Genomic DNA, 18604 nt, shown 5'->3' with positions numbered 1-18604 from the left:
TGGGAATCAAACAGGCAACCTTTCTGTGCATTAAATGATTCCCAACCCACTGAGCCATACCAGCCAGGGCAAGATTTTTTTTGTATATATAACAACCCGTATCTTAATATATTTAGTATTTTAAAATCTCTTAAATGTGAAAAGAAAAACACAAAAATGGAAAAATGGACAAAAGGTACAAGGAAGTAGTTTAGAACAACAAAATTACAATTGGCAAATAAATATATGAAAAAAATTTATGACGATTGATAAAATTACTGTTGGCCTAAATCATATGAAGTGGTCCCTGGTTGGAAATAGGAACTTGCTTTATTTAGTAGGTTTTAATTATAGTGATACGTTGTTGGAGGTATATATGACAGCATATATAAAAAACTAAAAATTTGTTAACACTTGACTTATTATTCTTTGGCAGTTAGTCTATAAATAATTATGGATGAGAGCAAAAATTATCTTTAAGTACATTTATCTCAGCATTGTTATAATAGCAAAAACAAAAACCAGGAAAATACTGTTAAGTAATACAGGATTTGTTAAATTACAGTAAATTAAAAAAAGAAATATTATTTTATCCTTAAAAACAATATTGCAGAAGAATGTGCAGTGTGCAAAGTTGTTCACAGTATGTAAACTTAAAAATCTACACTAATAAAAGAGAAACATGGTAATTGGCGTACGACCGCTACCCTTTTCATTGGCTAATCAGCGAGATATGCAAATTAACTGTCAGCCAAGATGGCGGCCGGCAGCCAGGCAGCTTGAAACTAACATGAGGCTTGCTTGCCTCAGTGACGGAGGAAACCAATGTTCCCCGCCTGCAGCTGCAGGCCTCTGAGCCTGCAGTTTCAAACATTGTAACAAATACTGCCGGACTTCAGCCAGCAGATTCGCAACATTGTATGCAAAGGCCAGAAACCTACTTTCAGGAGCGGAGGACTAAGAGCTGGAGCCAAGCCTCAAGCTAAAGCTGGCCCAGAATAAAAAAAAAAAAAAAAAAAGGAAAAAAGGAGCGTTTGGGAGTTCAGTCACCCCCAGCCTGAAAACAGCCCTCAGCCCCTCACCCAGACTGGCCAGGCACCCCAGTGGGGACCCCCACCCTGATCCAGGACACCCTTCAGGGCAAACCAGCCAGCCCCACCCATGCACCAGGCCTTTACCCTATATAGTAAAAGGGTAATATGCCTCCCAGCACCGGGATCAGCGGAGCAGAGAGGCCTCCCGGCACCAGGATCAGCATGACAGGGGGCAGCGCCCAAACACCCTGATCAGCCCTGCGGCTCTGTGTGCGACAGGATGCGGCACCCCAACCCCCACCCCCCCACGGGCCCTGGTCTGTGTGTGACGGGGTAGAGCCATAACCTCCCCATCAGCCCTGCCCTGAGTGTGAGAGTGGCGGTGCCCCAACCCCCTGATCGGCCCTGCTCTGTGGATGATAGAGGGTGTCGCCCCAACCCACTGATCCGCCCTGCTCTGTGTGTGACAGGGGACAGTGCCCCAACTCCCCTATCGGACCTACTCTGTGAGTGACAGGGGGGAGCTCCTCAACCCCCTGATGGGCCCTGCTCTGTGTGTGACAGGGGGCAGTGCCCCAACCCCCGGATTGGCCCTGCTCTGTGCGTGACAGGGGGTCATGCCGCAATCTCCCCATCGACCCTGCCTTGAGTGTGATGGGGCGGTGTCCCAACTCCCCAGTCGGCCCTACCCTGAGCGTGACTGAGGGTGGCATCGCAACCTCCCAATCTGCCCTGCTCTGTGCATGACAGGGGAAGGCGCCCCAACTCCCCAATCGGCCCTGCTCTGAGCTCGACCAGGGGCTGCACTAGGGATTGGGCCTGCCCTCTGCCACCCGGGAGCAGGCCTAAGCCAGCAGGTTGTTATCTCCCAAGGGGTCCCAGACTGCGAGAGGGCACAGGCCGGGCTGAGGGACCCCCTTCTTCCCCCCGAGTGCACAAATTTTTGTGCACCGGGCCTCTAGTAGGTTATAAAAGAATATGTACTCTTTGGTTGCATTAAAGATCACATTCTGTGTATTTATATGTATGTGCATACAGAACAGGTATTAACACACATATGGAAAGAAGATTGTTTAAAAGACTGTTTCATTATAGAATGAGATACTACAACTTAGTGGATGTTTTGTGGGTCTCATACCAAACGATTCACTGATATTGTCTAAAACTGAAATACATATATATTTTTAAATGATTGCTTAAAATTTTAAATCTTTCCATATTCAGAAATTTTTATGTGTTTATATATGAGTTTATATTTAGTATATGATACAGAGAAGTAATTTCTTTAGTTAATTTCTTTAGTTTTTTTCTTTTTATATTGGATTAAAATAAAATTAATCATGACAGCTTTATATTTTAAAACTAGAGGCCCGATGCACAAAAATTTGTGCACTCAGGGGGTCCCTCAGCCCAGCCTGTGCCCTCTCGAAGTCTGGGACCCCTCGGGGGATATCCACTTGCCAGCAGGGAGCAGGCCTAAGCTGCATTCGGACATCCTTAGCGCTGCTGAGGAGGCAGGAGAGGCTCCCACCACCACCGCTGTGCTGGCAGCTGGCAGCCTGGCTTGTGGCTGAGCAGAGCTCCCCCTGTGGGAGCACACTGACCACCAGGGGGCAACTCCTGCATTGAGCTTCTGCCCCCTGATGGTCAGTGTGTGTCATAGTGTCCAGTCATTCCCAGTCATTCTGCTGTTAGGGTCAATTTGCATATTACTCTTTTATTATATAGGATAGTGTATGTATATGATATTTTCCAAATCTTAAATAAATTTTTTTCTGTCTCTTTCTCTGTCTCCTACTTCCTTTGACTTTACGTATATTTAAAGGGGTACTCAAATGTTAACATTTTATATCCAGGATTTGGGGTGATTTGTTACTTTCTTTGTATATTTTTTATGGCTGGAATTTTTAAAATAATGAACATATTTGAATGAAACAGTCATTTCTGTTTTTTAAAAAGATATTCATATTGTCCAAGGAAGGCTCAGTGGTCCCAAAATCAGCAATAACGCCATCAGCAGAATGAGTCATTCTCAGTCTTCATTTGGAGATACCCTGGTATGAACTGCTATGCCTATGCCATAGCAGTTCAGTAATGCCATCAGGGACTGGGCTGTTTTTATCTTTCTCTTCTGCCACCGTTAGCTCATATATGGGGTTTGTCTTTAGCATTTTGCCTTATAGTCACAAGAAATTGCCTGCTTCTTCTTGGGCAGAAAATAGGGAGGAATGACCAAGGGCAAAGGAATCTTTCTACCAGTGAGACTTTGCCATTTTTACTGATGAAACAACTTCCCTAGGAACTTCTGCCTGCATCTCATTGCTTAGGCTACCCTAGTTTCTGGGGAGTCTGGAAAAGTCTAATACTTTTAGCTGGGCAGATTATCACACTAATCAAAATTAGAGTATTTCTGGTAAGAAGGAGAAAATTAATATTGGGTAGGTGCCTTACAACACTGCCACTGTATAGTATAAACTTTTTAGCACAGTAATTAGTAACTGATGTTTCTCCCTAAGCAAGTTTTATTCCTACACAATCAGTCATAAAATCATAGTTATTTTCTTTCCTAGTCTAATGGCATCCAAGGGAAAGCCATAATCCCTTGACATCAAGTACTGAACAGCTATCTTGAGTCTACACATGAGAGAATCTCTTCTTGACCTCCAAACTAAATTTTCAATTATTTTATTATTAGTAATGCCATAAAAAGCATTTTTCACAGTGTATTTTTATTATACTGTGAATTCTTTCTTTTTTTTTTAATCCTCACCCAAGGATATGTGTGTGTGTTTTTAATTTTTATTTTAGAGATAGAGGGAAGGAGAGAGAGAAACATCAGTTGGCTGCCTCCCACATGTACCTCCATCAGGGATCAAACCCAAAACCTACGTACTGATGATATATGCCCTGACAGGAATCAAACCCACAACCTTTTTGGTATACTGATGATGCTCCGAACAATTGTGCCACCCGACCAGGGCTATTTTCTTTCTTTTCATTCCTAGAAGAAGGGTTACAGGCTTAAAGGATTAACCATTTCTGTGATGTTTCTCCAAAATAATTATAGTTACTAAGCCTCCAACAGTATATGAATATTCTTTAATCTCAAATAACATTGGGACACATGTTTTTCTTTAGGTTTGATAGATCTATGTTCTATAGAGGTAAATGAGTAGTAATTCGGCATTTTAGTTTATATGCTTATATAAGTGGAAAGTTATAAAATTCTTCACTTTTAAAATATTTGTTTCCTCTTATGGTGACAGTTATAGAGCATGTTCAAATGTTTTGCACTAAATCTTTTCTGCCAGCTAGCCTTAGAAGCTTACTTTCCTTAAGCTTTAGATGCCATTAAAGGATTTACTTTATTTAATATGACTTAAGCAAATTTGGAAAGAGGAATTTTTTAACCATTTGTATGCCTTTAGCGTCTATAGATGCAGTCAGCGGACCTTTTTTTTTCTTTTTTTAAATATATTTTATTGATTTTTTACAGAGAGGAAGGGAGAGAGATAGAGAGTTGGAAACATCGATGAGAGAGAAACATCGATCAGCTGCCTCATGCACATCTCCTACTGGGGATGTGCCCGCAACCCAGGTACATGCCCTTGACCGGAATCGAACCTGGGACCTTTCAGTCCGCAGGCCAACGCTCTATCCACTGAGCCAAACCGGTTTCGGCGCAGCGGACCTTTTTAAATTCAGTTCAAAATATCATGGCAGTTAACTGGTTAAACTAAGAAAACAAAGCCTGCCCTGGCCAGTGTTGTTCAGTTGTTAGAGCGTCAGCCCATGCACTGAAGGGTTGCTGGTTCATTCTCAGTCCAGGCACCTTCCTGGGTTGCAGGTTTGATCTGTCGCATTATTGGGTGTGTGTGGGAGGCAGCCAATTGATGTCTGTCACACTGATGTTTCTCCCTCTCTCCCTCCCTCATGTTCACTCTCTAAAAATCAGTGGCAAAATATCCTCAGGTGAGGATTAAAAAAAAAAAAAAGAAGCAGCAGGAAGAAAGAAAGCAAGGCCCTGGCCAGATAGCTGTTGGTTCGAGCATTGTCCTGATACACCAACATTGCTAGTTCAGTTCCTGGTCAGGGCACTGAATGCATAAATAAGTAAAACAACAAATTGAAGTTTGTCTCCCTCCCACTCTTCCTCTTCCCCCTTTCTCTCTCTAACAACAAAAAAACAAAAACAAAACAAAAACCACAAAAAACAATAAAAATGTTTTTTAAAAAACAATTTTTCTGCTAACTGTTAAAATAGCAAATAAAATCAATGCTTATCACCTTTTGAAGATTTTCATGGAGATTATCTACTACAGACTTACTCTCATCCTTTTATTATAAAATTTTCAAACATACAGTGCAAACCTTTTAAATCATTCTTGGTATTTTTTTCTTATTCTCCTACAACCCAAAACAGCATATTAACTTTAAAGACAGCTTTTAAAATATAAGTATTGCTTGTCTTGCCTTGCTATGCATAACATATCAGGGAGAGATAATAGCTCTGCTTAACCCTTAAGAGTTTTACAAAAACCTCAGTAGGTAGCAATAGTCTCATTACCGTCTAGATCAGTGGTTCTCAACCTTCCTAATGCTGCGACCCTTTAATACAGTTCCTCATGTTGTAGTGACCCCCAACCATAAAATTATTTTCGTTGCTACTTCATAACTGTAATTTTGCTACTGTTATGAATCATAATGTAAATATCTGATATGTAGGATGTATTTTCATTGTTACAAATTGAAAATAATTAAAGCATAGTGATTAATCACAAAAACGATATGTAATTATATATGTGTTTTCCGATGGTCTTAGGCGACCCCTGTGAAAGGGTCGTTCAACCCCCAAAGGGGTCGCGACCCACAGGTTGAGAACCACTGATGCAGTATATCATAGAAAGAAATGGCTTGATTGAAGGAATAGGATATGGTAGCATATAATTTTCCATTCCTCAATTAAATCTTCGTAGAATACACATTCAGATGCCCCAAATATGAACATACTTTTTTGAGTAAAATCCAAGGGGTATGTGGAGTTCAGATGTGTTGATTACTTCCAAAGGAAGATCTGGATAAACTGTTAACACTACTACATTAAATTAATGAATGTAATTGAAAGTTAAGTTTATCCACTGTGCTTTTATCTATCACAATAATATTATCTGCTTTTGATAATCCCTTTAATTCTATTAGTTTGTCACTTTTTCTTTGCTATGTAATCTGTGGAGACCATTTTGAATTTTTGCTTTTTCTTAAATGAAATTTTAAATATTCTTCATGGAATTCTTCTAGTTGTTAATTTAATTGTGTTCTGTTTTGAAATATAAGTGTCCATCAAAAGGCTTGTCATTCAATCCATTTACCCACTTGCTTTAGAATTGGTCTGAATGTTTTTTTATTAGATTTCACTTTCAGTTGAGTGAGCCTTCTCATTACTAAACTTTTAGACTTATCTTTAAATTTTTCAAATGCTATATTTTGGGGTTGCTTGGCCTCTAAATGGTTTTTTAAATACTTTTGTTTTCTTATACCTGACTGAGCTCATAATGATATAATGTCTATAATAATGATACTGGAAAGAAAAGTATGTCTCAATAAGTTGAGAATATGAATATCAGAATAATATTATTGTAGGTTAAAATGGCATATCTGCTATATGCCATATTACCAAAAGTCAATTCTCCATATTGTATATGTCTTGAATTGTTAGGCAGAATTCCATATTCTTAGCTGATAAACATATTTTGATTTAGCTACTCTTTCCAAAAGGTCTTTAGTAGTGGTTAGTGTAGTAATGCAAACCATTAGAAATATGTATAATTTATAGAAAGTTCTGTGGTCTAGAATGATACTATACTCCCAAGTATTCCATTGTTTTCTGAATATGTTTGCCCTTTTAAAACAAAAATGCTGATTAAAGTCCATTATTCAAGTTTTCTAAAGACAAATTCTAAACAGAAAAACAGTGATAGAGTACTGCATCTTTTATCATTATTCACAAATTTAAAAATGTATATAACTTTAAAGGCCATGATATGTTTTAATAAACAGCATCAGTAATATCTACTGAAAACTGCATGGTTGATTTTCCTAACTTTAATATTCTAATTGAAGAAACTGAAATCTTAGGTATGGGCCAAACCTGTGTTTTACTTATGTGTACTTTTGGCTTTACCTAAAAATAAACTTTTGGAAAAACAATGCATTATCATTGACTAACTAGTGGTCTTTTGAAAAATGTTGGCTTGTTGAATTCTGCATTTCCCTTCGTGTGCTTTTTTCTTTTCTCCTGTCTCTTCTCATTCTGTAGATTCAGATCCAGGACATACAAGTGAAAATTGGGGGGAGAGACTTATATCTTCTTACAGGACATATTCAGGTAATTAGATTATCAGGGGCTCCTGTTTAGCCAGTGGTTTCTGTCACATTTAAAAATAAGTATTATACTATAAATAATTTCTTTTCAAACCAGTATATAGATATCTTCGGTTGAATAAATGAACTACATCATGACACCAGATTTCCCAGCTTTTGTTTGAGATATCAGTACATCACTTCCAACAAATGCTATGTATGAACATAAGCAGGATTACTGTTTAACTGCCACTCACGTGTTGTGCGGTACAGCATGGGGCGTCATTCACGTAGAAAATAATGTGAAAGTCAACCCCTTGTAACAGCCCCCCTATGGAAAGATACCCAAGGTGCTTAGTCTCTTTTGCTGTATACCCTTCATAAGGTATACCAAGTTGTTTTTTTTTTTGATAGACAATGTCATGTGACCCTTCAGTTATGCAGCATTTTTTAAAAAACATGTTTTAGAAAATTTTGAATTTGAAATCTTGAATCTATAGACTTTGCTGCCTATGTTGAAATTAAAAGTGAGTTAAAACACCAGATTTCCTGGAAAACTGTCATCACTATTAGCTGTGTTGGAACCTCTCTATTTGGTTATGACACCAGGTATTATGCTTCATAATTGCTCCAGATAGAAGAATACAAGAGAATATATAAATAATATTATTTTAAAATAAAAAATAAATGTATATTTTAGAATGTGACAACACACTCAGTCTTTTTTTAATGGACTTGCATTTTTATGTTTGAATGTTTTTTAATATAAAATGTTACTTAGTCCCTAGGTCTCTAAGTGTCTACTTTTCAGCATATGACATTTAGCTATAAAATATGAAATAAATCTTATGTTTCTGATATACTGTATTTAATAAATTTGTAGTGGTGGTCTAGAACCAACTAATTATTTTGAAAATTATTCTGAAAACTGTTAATTGAGTTGATAAGTCAGTTTTATTTGATTATCCAAATTTGGGGGTGAGGTCATGTTTATAATCGGCATTAAATTTAAAAGACCTACACTTACTGTGGAGTTAGGTGTACTTTTCTAAAATGAGACTCCTAAGTGCCAGGGTGCATCTGAAAGAGCTGTATGTGATGAAGCCATTCATTATTTGAGTATCTTTGATGGAAATACAAATTTATAGGCACCCAGCTGTTAGAGATTTGGATAGATAGGTTAGAACCAAAGAATAATGGGAACATTTTTTTTCCTCAGCCTTTAAATATACACATTCCAGACATGATTCATGTAGTTATGTTCATCTGTATTTGAATTGTTGTCTTACACAGTGGTTGCTTAGTGGAAAAATGCCATATTCTCTAGGTTTTGAGACACTGGTAAATTTATCAACCAATTTCCAAAGAAAAACACATTTTTTTACGTATCCTCACCAGAGGATATGTGTTAAGAGAGTGAGGAAGGAGGAAGAGAAAGAAAGAGAAACATTGATGTGAGAGAAAAACATCAATCAGTTGCCTCCTGTATGCACCCCCACCAAGAATCAAACCTGCAACCTTTTTGGTGTATGGATGGCACTTCACCTAACTAAGCCACCCAGCCAGGGCCCAAGGAAAACAATTTTGTCTCTTTTCCTTAATATACTCTACTTAATTTGGATGTGACAGTGTTGAGCTTTCTATTCTGACAAGACCTGGGAAAAAAAGCATTTTTGAGATTATAAGACTGAAACATCTCCATATTTCTAAAGATCCTCTCTGAACATTGAAATAGTGTTAGATTGCTGAAAAGTTTATTTTTCTGTTTTTCTTTAGTCATAAGTGAATCACTTGAATTAAAATATATAAATATAAGGTGGCTGACTGCAATTTCAAGTCTATAGTAGACTGTACCTTAAATGAGTACATGTGTCAGTATTCCTGTGTTTAAATTTTTAAAATGCTGATTGGCTGTTCAGACATATAAACACATACTTCAGTTACTGAAACTTGAGAAGACAGGTCAAAGGAAACAGGTTTTTCACAAGATAGATCCAAAATAGCCAAAGTTTTGTTCAATGCTTTAAACTTGAAAAATCATCCTTAGAGACATGTTAATGTAACACTTTTATAATTTTGAAGAATGGTATATAGTTATCTTTAACCTAACTGTTTACACCTGCTACTGTTTACTTACCTTATTCTTCTAGCTCATTTAAACATGAACTCAGACAAATGACTAGAGACTCTCAAAGGAAAAAAAACAGAATTCAGATTGGATGCTAGTATCTAATTTGAATATTTGCTTGAATATTTGGAGTATATCCAGTTTGTGTATTCTTTTTCAAAATGTAATGATTATATTATTGATCATTTGGCAGCATAGAATTCTAATAATGAATTTGTAAATGTCTCATGTTTTCTCTAAATGGAGTGTATATCACTTAAGAGCATTTTATTCATTTATTTTTAAGAGCATTTTCTTTTTAAAACATTGTATTAAAATGCAATAAAAAACAAAAATAATCAATTGTTTTGCAAATGAGAAAATAAAAGTTTCCCCCAAAATTTTAGAAATTATTTTTAAGGCCAGATATTATGCATTCTTTATTTTGTTTCCTCCAATTACTAGCTTTAACTTAATTACCTTAATATATTTTTTCTACTTTCTATAAAATTTTCACATTGTAAAATATTTTTAGGTGAAAACAAAATATTTTAAGAATAAAATATTTTACAGTGTGAAAATTTTATAGAAAGTAGAAAAGATATATTAAGGGAAATAATACAAGAGAACCAAAATGAACAGAACATTAATAGGAGAAAGTATATCTTTTGGAAAAATATAGGCTTCTCTAAAAGACCTGTTTAGTACTTTATAAGATATTTAGTAAGTTAGATGAAAGCTTGCTGAAACTGGATTTATACTAAATTGGATCATTAATGATAATGAAATGAGGAAAATTAAGATAATATATTAAGAACTCAATAAAGACTGACTTAAATCTTTTAAAAAATTTAAATATATGTGTGTGTTTTTTATTGATTTTAGAGAAAGGGAGAGGGAGAGAGAGATAGAAACATCAATGATGAGAGACAGTCATCGATCAGTTGCCTCCCACACCAACAGGGCTTAAGCCCGCAACCTGGGCCTGTGCCCTGACCAGGAATCAAACCATGATCTACTGGTTCATAAGTTGACACTTACCCACTGAACCACACCAGCCGGACTTGAAATGTTTTATTATAGAAAATCAAATATCAACAAAAGGGCCAACTTAGGAACTATTGAATTTTGAGTGATTTGTGGGCAGAGGAGTTTAAATAGTAGGAACTCGAATTGTTCTAGATCATTACAATGCCAATATATTTTAATTAATTAGTACACTGCAAGAAGTATTACTTTAAGTTCTATGCTATTAATAATATTTAATGTTTAATATCAAGCTTTTATTGGTTTCTTGAAACTTGCTAGATTAATAAATGCTATCTCCTAGAGTAGTTTAGCTGCTGGCCACAGTACTTATGAATAAGCCTTTTCTTCCACTCATTTTTGCTGCTTTTAAGTTTGTTTTTAAATTTTACTTATTTATTTATTTTTGTAGCCCCTCTGCAAGACCCTCAAATCTGGTTCAGTAAATCCCAGATATTTGTTTAGGGTTTCCCAAGAAATACTAGTAGATGCCTCAATAGTTAATAGGCTGACCATCAGCATTAATTCTTTTTAAAATACATATATATATATTTTATTGATTTCAGAGAGGAAGGGAGAGAGAGACAGAAACATCAATGATAAGAGAGGATGATTGATTGGGTGCCTTTTGTATGCCCCACACTGGGGATTGAGCCCACAGTCCAGGCATATGCCTTTACCTGGAATCAAACTGTGACCTCCTAGTTCATAGGTCGATGCTCAACCACTGAGCCACACTGGCTGGGTTGCATTAGCTCTTTTAGGACCTCCTGAATTAACTCCCAGAGAAGTCCAAAAAAAAAAAAAAAAAAAAAAAAAAGAACAGACATCGGTATCTTTTTGACCTGTAGAATCCAGTTCCATCTGATTTTTCTCACATCTTAATTATTGGGGAATACTGTCTGTATTGCCAAAGAATTTCCCAAATAGCTAAGTTTAGCACTAACTTAAGACAGATCAAATTGCTTTGAAAAATCTTTAGACATTTTTGAATTTTTCCCAGCTCTCTCTTAACCCCCCCGCCACACACACACACACACATATACACAGAATCTTTAATTTGTTCATGTTTAACTTTAATATTTCTTGTTCAACTTTCCTATGACTGGAATAAAGTGATTCATTGTTTTTTAAATCAATAATAGGTCTGTGTGATGAGACTTGTCTCATGTACTTATCTTTTTAGAAGATTGTATAAATCATTAGTGAAATTCAGGAAGTAATTTGAAGGAGCATTGCTATGTAGACTTCCCAATAATTAAAAAGTGTAAAATTATAGTGAGTGAAAGAGAAGTTTCAAAGATGTAACACTAAGGAATGTTTGAAATGTTGTTGAAGTTAAATTTTAATAGAACAAATCATTAAATACAAATTTTACTTGGAGTAAATTTCCAAATGTTATTAGTTCTCTGAAAACAATAGAATTAATAACATTTTTAAAAACATTCAGTAAGAAAATTGATTGTATAATATAATAAAAGTATGGTACTCTTTCATCTGCCTATTGTTGGTTCATACACACTTTCCCATATACATGTATGACATCTATTTTTAAAAAGTCATGTTTTGCTTTTTTTATCTTTATTGTTGAAAGTATTACAGATGTCCCCCATCCCCCCCCCCCGAGTTTTGCTTTTGAGTGCTTACATTTGTTTCAAATTCTTATATACTTATTAATAATTCCAGAGAAAGAAGGTCCAGAAAAGAAGAAAACAAAAAAGGAAGCTGGAAATAAGAAGTCCACACCAGTTAGCATTCTTTTTGGTTATCCACTCTCAGAGCGAAAGCAGATGGCACTTCTTATGCAGATGACAGCAAGAGACAACAGTCCAGGTGAAATTTACCATCACTGAGTTCATGTTTACTCTTAGTTTTCCTCCAAATCCAGCCTTGTCTTAACAGTTATTTTTAACTACTTTAAATTTTTATTCCTAGATTTAGTCAGAATTTCTTGTAACATAAGTTTGTAACTACATTTATTTGTGTGACAGTTGTTTATTGTCTGTCTGTATCCTCCACTAGATGAGAAACTACGCAAGAGCAGGGATCATTGCATTAGTGGACATTCAGTAAATACTTGTCAATTAAAATGAGCAATTTAGAAATTGGTCAGTCAGCTTGAGAAATCTGTTGCTGAACTGGGTGCTTTTATCTCACTGAAGAATTTCTTTACTCCTGTTTCTATAAAGCTGCTTCTAGGTTTATAGTTTACTTTTCAGTTCACTAGCATCCTGGTGATAAACTGATGATCTTATCATATTATTACTTTTAGAAGTAAGAGTTTAATTCATGTTTTATTGTTATTTTATTGTTTAAGATCTAGGTAATTATAAAAGAAAAAATATCTGCAGTATGTTGTATAAATTTATCTCATATTTCATTTCACACTTCCAGTTAAGGAAGTGTGTGTGTGTTTTTTCATGTACTGTGTCCCCCAGAAATAATTGAAAATGGCTTACCAGCAGGACCAAAGCAAAATGGAACAAACAAATCAACCTGTTGATTTAAAAAGGAACTCAGATAGCTGGACTGATATAGTTATTACTTTGAGCATTGAATTTTGCTGTGCATTCTGGCAGCTAACAACACAAAAGAAAAGTTTTGAGTTGTATAATTCTCATTGAGTGATACAAGAAAGTAAATCTCTTTTGTCTATAGAAAAAAATTATTTTAGCTCTAAATTCAAGGCATCTTTGCATAAGACTTTGGGTAACATAACAGACCCTGTTGAAGTGCACTGAAAAAGACACAATTTTTCCAGTGAACTTTTCCTGTGTTGGCTCTTTTTTTAAAAACTGAGACAGCATGCTAAAATTCCTAGAGTTTATGTATCAAAGCATGTGTGTACCTAATATCTTTCACTAATAAAAATGTTAGGGCTTTCTGCCATTTTAAGTAGAACAGGTTTTGGTTATTGTCCCACCTTTCCACCCCTACCTTGGTAAAGAATGTAGCCAAGTTAAGGATTTTTTACAATGTTAAAACTTGAAATGTTTCTGTAAAATACTGACTTTGAATCAGATATAATAGATGGAAAGACTTTTAATTTTTAAAACTGATTTTTTTATAGCATGAACTTCTATCCTTAAAATAAGTTAAAGAGTTAATGCAATAAGGCATTAAGTTAAAGCCCTTCCTTATCTTAATAGCCTCCTATCTTGACAGACAATGACTATTATCAGTTTCTTCTAGAAATGTACTAGCCATAAGCATGTAAATATATTACATCTTTTGTTATAGATTTTTTTTAACTATAAATAAGATCATTTTTTAATACTGTTCTGCAATAGGTTCTTTTTATTCAAGGAAATATCTTAATCAACTTATTAATATACTAGAGGCCCAGTGCATGAATTTGTGCACGGGTGGGGCCCCCTGGCTTGGCTGGCGATCAAGGCCTATGGGGGGGGCCAACCAGCCAGGGGGAGGGACCCCGGAAGGTTGGCCAGCCAGCCCCCCAATCGGGGCCTAATGGGGTGGGGGGGAGGCCGTATGAGGTTGGCCAGCAGGGGGTGTGGGGGGCGGGGGAAAGGGCCATGGGGGGTTGGCCAGCTGGGGGGAGGTGCCACAGGTGGCTGGCTGTGGGAGCGCACTGACCACCAGTAGGCAGCTCCTGTGTCGCACATCTGCCCCCTGGTGGTCAGTGCGCACCATAGCAACTAGTCAACTTGTCGTTCAGTCATAACGGGTGCTTAGGCTTTTATATTTATAGAATATAGAATTAGAGTGAAAAGCTTTAGAAATATCAAACTATTTGCCAACAGCACATTGATATATTGTTCATTGTTTTATCTGTTTCATAATTAATTTTCCATGTTTTTGTTATGTTTAACCTGCTTGCCATTATGGATAGTACTACTTGTATGTGTTTTGGTATGGCTAACAATATTTTATATAAATTCCTTGCAAGTTGTATGAATTAAAAAGTATGTTCTTTTGTTTTTAGGAAGTTCAACAATTAGTTTTCTTAATAAATAACGTGACTATAAAAATTATAAAATACATTTATTCATTCAGCAAATATTGCATGAGTACCATGTACTAAGGAGTCTAAGACATCAAGATGTAGTGATAAATAAGATAGACAAAGTCCTTGCTCTTATGGAGAGTATGTTATAGATACAGATAGGAAGCTTATAATGACAAAATATACTTTAAAAGTCAAAAGGTGCCGAACCGGTTTGGCTCAGTGGATGGAGCGTCCGCCTGCGGACTCAAGGGTCCCGGGTTCGATTCCGGTCAAGGGCATGTACCTTGGTTGCGGGCACATCCCCACTGGAGGGTGTGCAGGAGGCAGCTGATCGATGTTTCTGTCTCATCGATGTTTCTAACTCTCTGTCCCTCTCCCTTCTTCTCTGTGAAAAATCAATAAAATATATTTTAAAAAAAAAAAAAGTCAAAAGGTAAACTTTAACCTTTTTTCTTATTGAGAAAAGGATGATGTTACGTTAGTGCTCTAACTACACTAGAAAATAATTTTCCATGGACTTTTCTCTTAGAGCAGTTGTTTCTTTTAAATAGTTGTAAATTTTAGAATTAATTATTAATGTTATACATACGTCTTGAATCCTTAACTGATTAAGAAACTGGTTTTTGTTTTTCCCCCCAATAGTTATGAAATGTGGAGGAGAGGACATTGACATCATCTAGTTTACCATTCTTGTTTGTGATAGAGAAACTGAAACAAATCAAAAGATGGGAATCATAGCAAAGCACTTTTTTTTCTCTTTAAAGGCCTTTCCCCAGCCTCTTCTTATTTCTTATAGTTGTTAAATTTCATTTTCATACTAAAATCGTCACAACCTTAGTTTGCACATAATATCCAAGTACAACTCCAATGCTTTGTCTGAGTCAGAGGTGTGTCTCTAGTCTTAATGTCATTTCATCTAGGTCTTAGAATAATAGCAGTTTTATCAAATTATTCATTGAACAAACACTTTTAGTATGCATACCTGATACTTTATTATTCATTTTAGACCAATTTTATGAATAGAATGAATAAAATATTTTTTCTAAATTGGTTCATGCAATATTTGATAACCCTAAAGGAAAATCTACTCCAAGTATTTGGGTAAAATCCAAGTCAAGTTTTGGATTGTGAAGGTGAGAAGATATTCTTCCTGTTCCAGAAATTAGCACATTATCTATAAAAGCCTTTAAATGAATATACAAAATATTTAGCCTAGAACTTTTAACTTTCTCTTTCTTATAGATTCCACACCAAATCATCCATCACAATCAACACCAGCCCAAAAGAAAACTCCCAGTTCCTCATCTCGACAAAAAGATAAAGTTAATAAACGAAATGAACGTGGTGAAACGCCTTTACACATGGCAGCTATTCGAGGAGATGTGAAACAAGTCAAAGAATTAATAAGTTTAGGAGCAAATGTGAATGTGAAAGATTTTGCAGGTAAGACTTGTAATTAAATACTAATTATCAGGAACTAAAATTTAAAATTTATCTAAACAGGTTTTGAATACAATTTAATCTACATTTTTTTATTCTTCTTGTTAAAAAAAAAAGAATTCTAAAACCTTACTTTATTACAGAACTGTTTTGGATTGTGTACATAAAACCCTGATCTTTACTACAATTCCATGTCAATCAATAATTACTCAGATTTTTAAATGTTAAATTTTTTTTTAGTTGACAGATTATAACATTTTAAAATCTTATTTAGGTTTTATTCTAGGTGAATTAGAGTTATATAATGTTTTCATAGTAGTTAATTTATAAGTCTTTCAAGATATTAACTTGAACATAAAGGACTATAAAGAGGTGTGGTGGTGTTTTATTTTTTATTTTTTAATCCTCAAAGGTTAGGTTTTTCTTTATTTGAGAGAGAGAGAGAGAGAGAGAGAGAGAGAGAGAGAGAGAGAGAGAGAGAGAGAGAGAGAGAGAAACCTGACCAGGGATCAAACTTGCAACCTGGGTTTGTGCCTTGACTGGGAATCAAACCCAAGACCTTTCGTTGTTTGGGTTGATGCTCCAACCAACTAAGCCACACTGATCAGGGCAGTGGTGTTTTATTTTAGTTACTCAAATATATCTATCAGCCTTCAGTTCTACAACCTGCCTTTTTTTACTTAATGCGTTACAGATATTTCTGTCAGTACATACAGATAGTTCTACTTCATTCATTTGAACAACTGTATGGTATTGTATAGTATAGATTCTATGGACAATACTTTAGTGAACACTTGTAGAAATGTCTTTGTGTATAGTTATGGTGGAAGGATTGTCAGTATTCCAGTTAGAAGGAAAACCGTTGAATCAAAGGGATTGCATATTTTAAAATATTTGAAATACAGGCACATGACCCTCCAGAAAAATCTTTTATCAGTTTACCCTACCATCAAGAGTACTATAGAAAGAGCTCTTTTCTTCACATCTTCACTAAAAGTGGATATTATAGATTTAATTATTAGCACTCTGGCAATTGAAAAAAATATCTTTAATTTGGACTTTCTTAATCAGTAATGACAGTGAATATTTCTTGTATTCTGTGATTGTGAGATTCAGTTCTTTGCCCATTTTTCTTACGTTTGGTAGTATTAATATGTAAGAGCCCTTCATTTTAGTGTAGATTTTAATGATTGAATATGTAAAGGTTTTTACTTTCTGTGGCCATGTTTGAATTTTCATTACAGTGTTATTGTACTAAAGTTTTTAATGTAATCATATAAGTTATTGTTTTCATTTTTGGGTTCTTTGGTATTTTATTTAAGGCAGCCCTTTCTGCCCCTAAATCATAAAACCATACCCTTATATTTTCTTTTTTTCCAAATTTTATTTTTGTTTTACTTTTACACATAGCCCTACTAAAATACATCTGGAATTTATTTCTCTATTGGGTGTGAATTAGGGGAAGGGTGATATAAAATATCAACTTTAAAGAATGAACTTAAACTTGATATTATCTATCGGAAACCAAAAATTTGTACTTTTTTTTTTGGTCTAACAATTCACTTCCTAGCATTTATCTTAAATGTATAATTATGAATGTGCATAAAGATTCAGTTGTATGGTTATTTGTTGCAGCATTGTTTCAAATTTTTAAAAATTAGAAATAATTTAAATGTCCAGCGACAGGTACTTGTTTAAACAAATTATGGCATGTTCAATCAATGTGATACTATATTGTAGAAAAGTGACATGGGGGATTATTTTCATTGTAGTAAGTAAAAGAAGCAGGTTAAACAATCTTCCAAGTTTTGTTTTAAAATTATAGATATGAGAGGGACAGAATCTAGTAGGATTTATGTTAAATTATTTAAATTATTGTATCTAGGTGTTGGAATTATAGGTAATGCTTATTTTGTGCTTTGTAGATTTTTGTTTCTTTTAAATCCTCACCCTAGGATATTTTTCCATTGAATTTTAGAGAGAGTGAAGAGAGAGGGAAAGACAGAAACATCGATGTGAGAGAAACACATTGATTGGTTGCCCTCCTGCATGAGCACCAACCAGTCCTGGGCCAGGAAGGAGCCTGCAACCGAGGCATGTGCCCTTGACCAGGAATCAAACCCGAGACCCTTTAGTCTGTAGGCTGACGCTGTATCCACTGAACCAAACCAGCTAGGGTTGTGCTTTATCATTCTTATGTTTCCTAATTTTTCTTTCATGAACATATAACTTTATTTTAATATAAAAGTAATTAAAATGATAAATTTATTCCAGTTTAAATAAATATTAAATTCAGAAAAGATGGTATTGACTTAACAGATGAAAGCCCTTAAAACAAAGGGGTTTTTTTTTTGCTGAATGAAAGACCCTTACAAGGTTAATATTTTGCCTCTTTTTCTATTTGTTTTCTATTTTTTCTATAGTCAGTTGATTATAAATTTTAGCAAGTTTATATTTATTGGATAAGCTTAAATGTTTAATATTTTGCCAAATAATTTAGCTTTAATGGAAATAATATTATCATGAATGAACCTTCTGTAAGATTAGTGGTGTTCCCAGGTATTTATTTCTTGTTCGTCACTCCTTTTTCTTTCTGTAGTATGTGTATTTAAAATCAGTATGTCACACATGCTTATGTATATGGAAATATATATATATAATTATTTTTATTACAAGGCCAATCTGTCA

At 35.1% G+C, this 18604-nt stretch overlaps 1 protein-coding gene across 8 annotated transcripts in view; it reads left to right on the top strand.

Moving 5' to 3' along the window:
* ANKRD12 (ankyrin repeat domain 12) overlaps positions 1-18604 on the top strand; it is a 107697-nt gene that overhangs the window by 38680 nt on the left and 50413 nt on the right. For 7 of the 8 annotated variants that reach the window (XM_036323237.1, XM_036323233.1, XM_036323240.1 and 4 more), the window contains 3 exons: positions 7330-7398; positions 12193-12339; positions 15719-15919. In XM_036323237.1, the coding sequence (XP_036179130.1) occupies positions 7330-7398; positions 12193-12339; positions 15719-15919 (417 nt within the window). The remainder of the gene's footprint in view (positions 1-7329; positions 7399-12192; positions 12340-15718; positions 15920-18604) is intronic. The other variant, XM_036323236.1, reaches the window with a different exon arrangement.

The sequence above is a fragment of the Myotis myotis genome, unplaced genomic scaffold (genome assembly GCF_014108235.1).
Source record: "Myotis myotis isolate mMyoMyo1 unplaced genomic scaffold, mMyoMyo1.p scaffold_m19_p_9, whole genome shotgun sequence".
Taxonomy (NCBI): Eukaryota; Metazoa; Chordata; class Mammalia; order Chiroptera; family Vespertilionidae; genus Myotis; species Myotis myotis.
The sequence above is the reverse complement of the archived record's forward strand: the minus strand, read 5'-3'. Positions and strand labels throughout refer to the sequence as shown.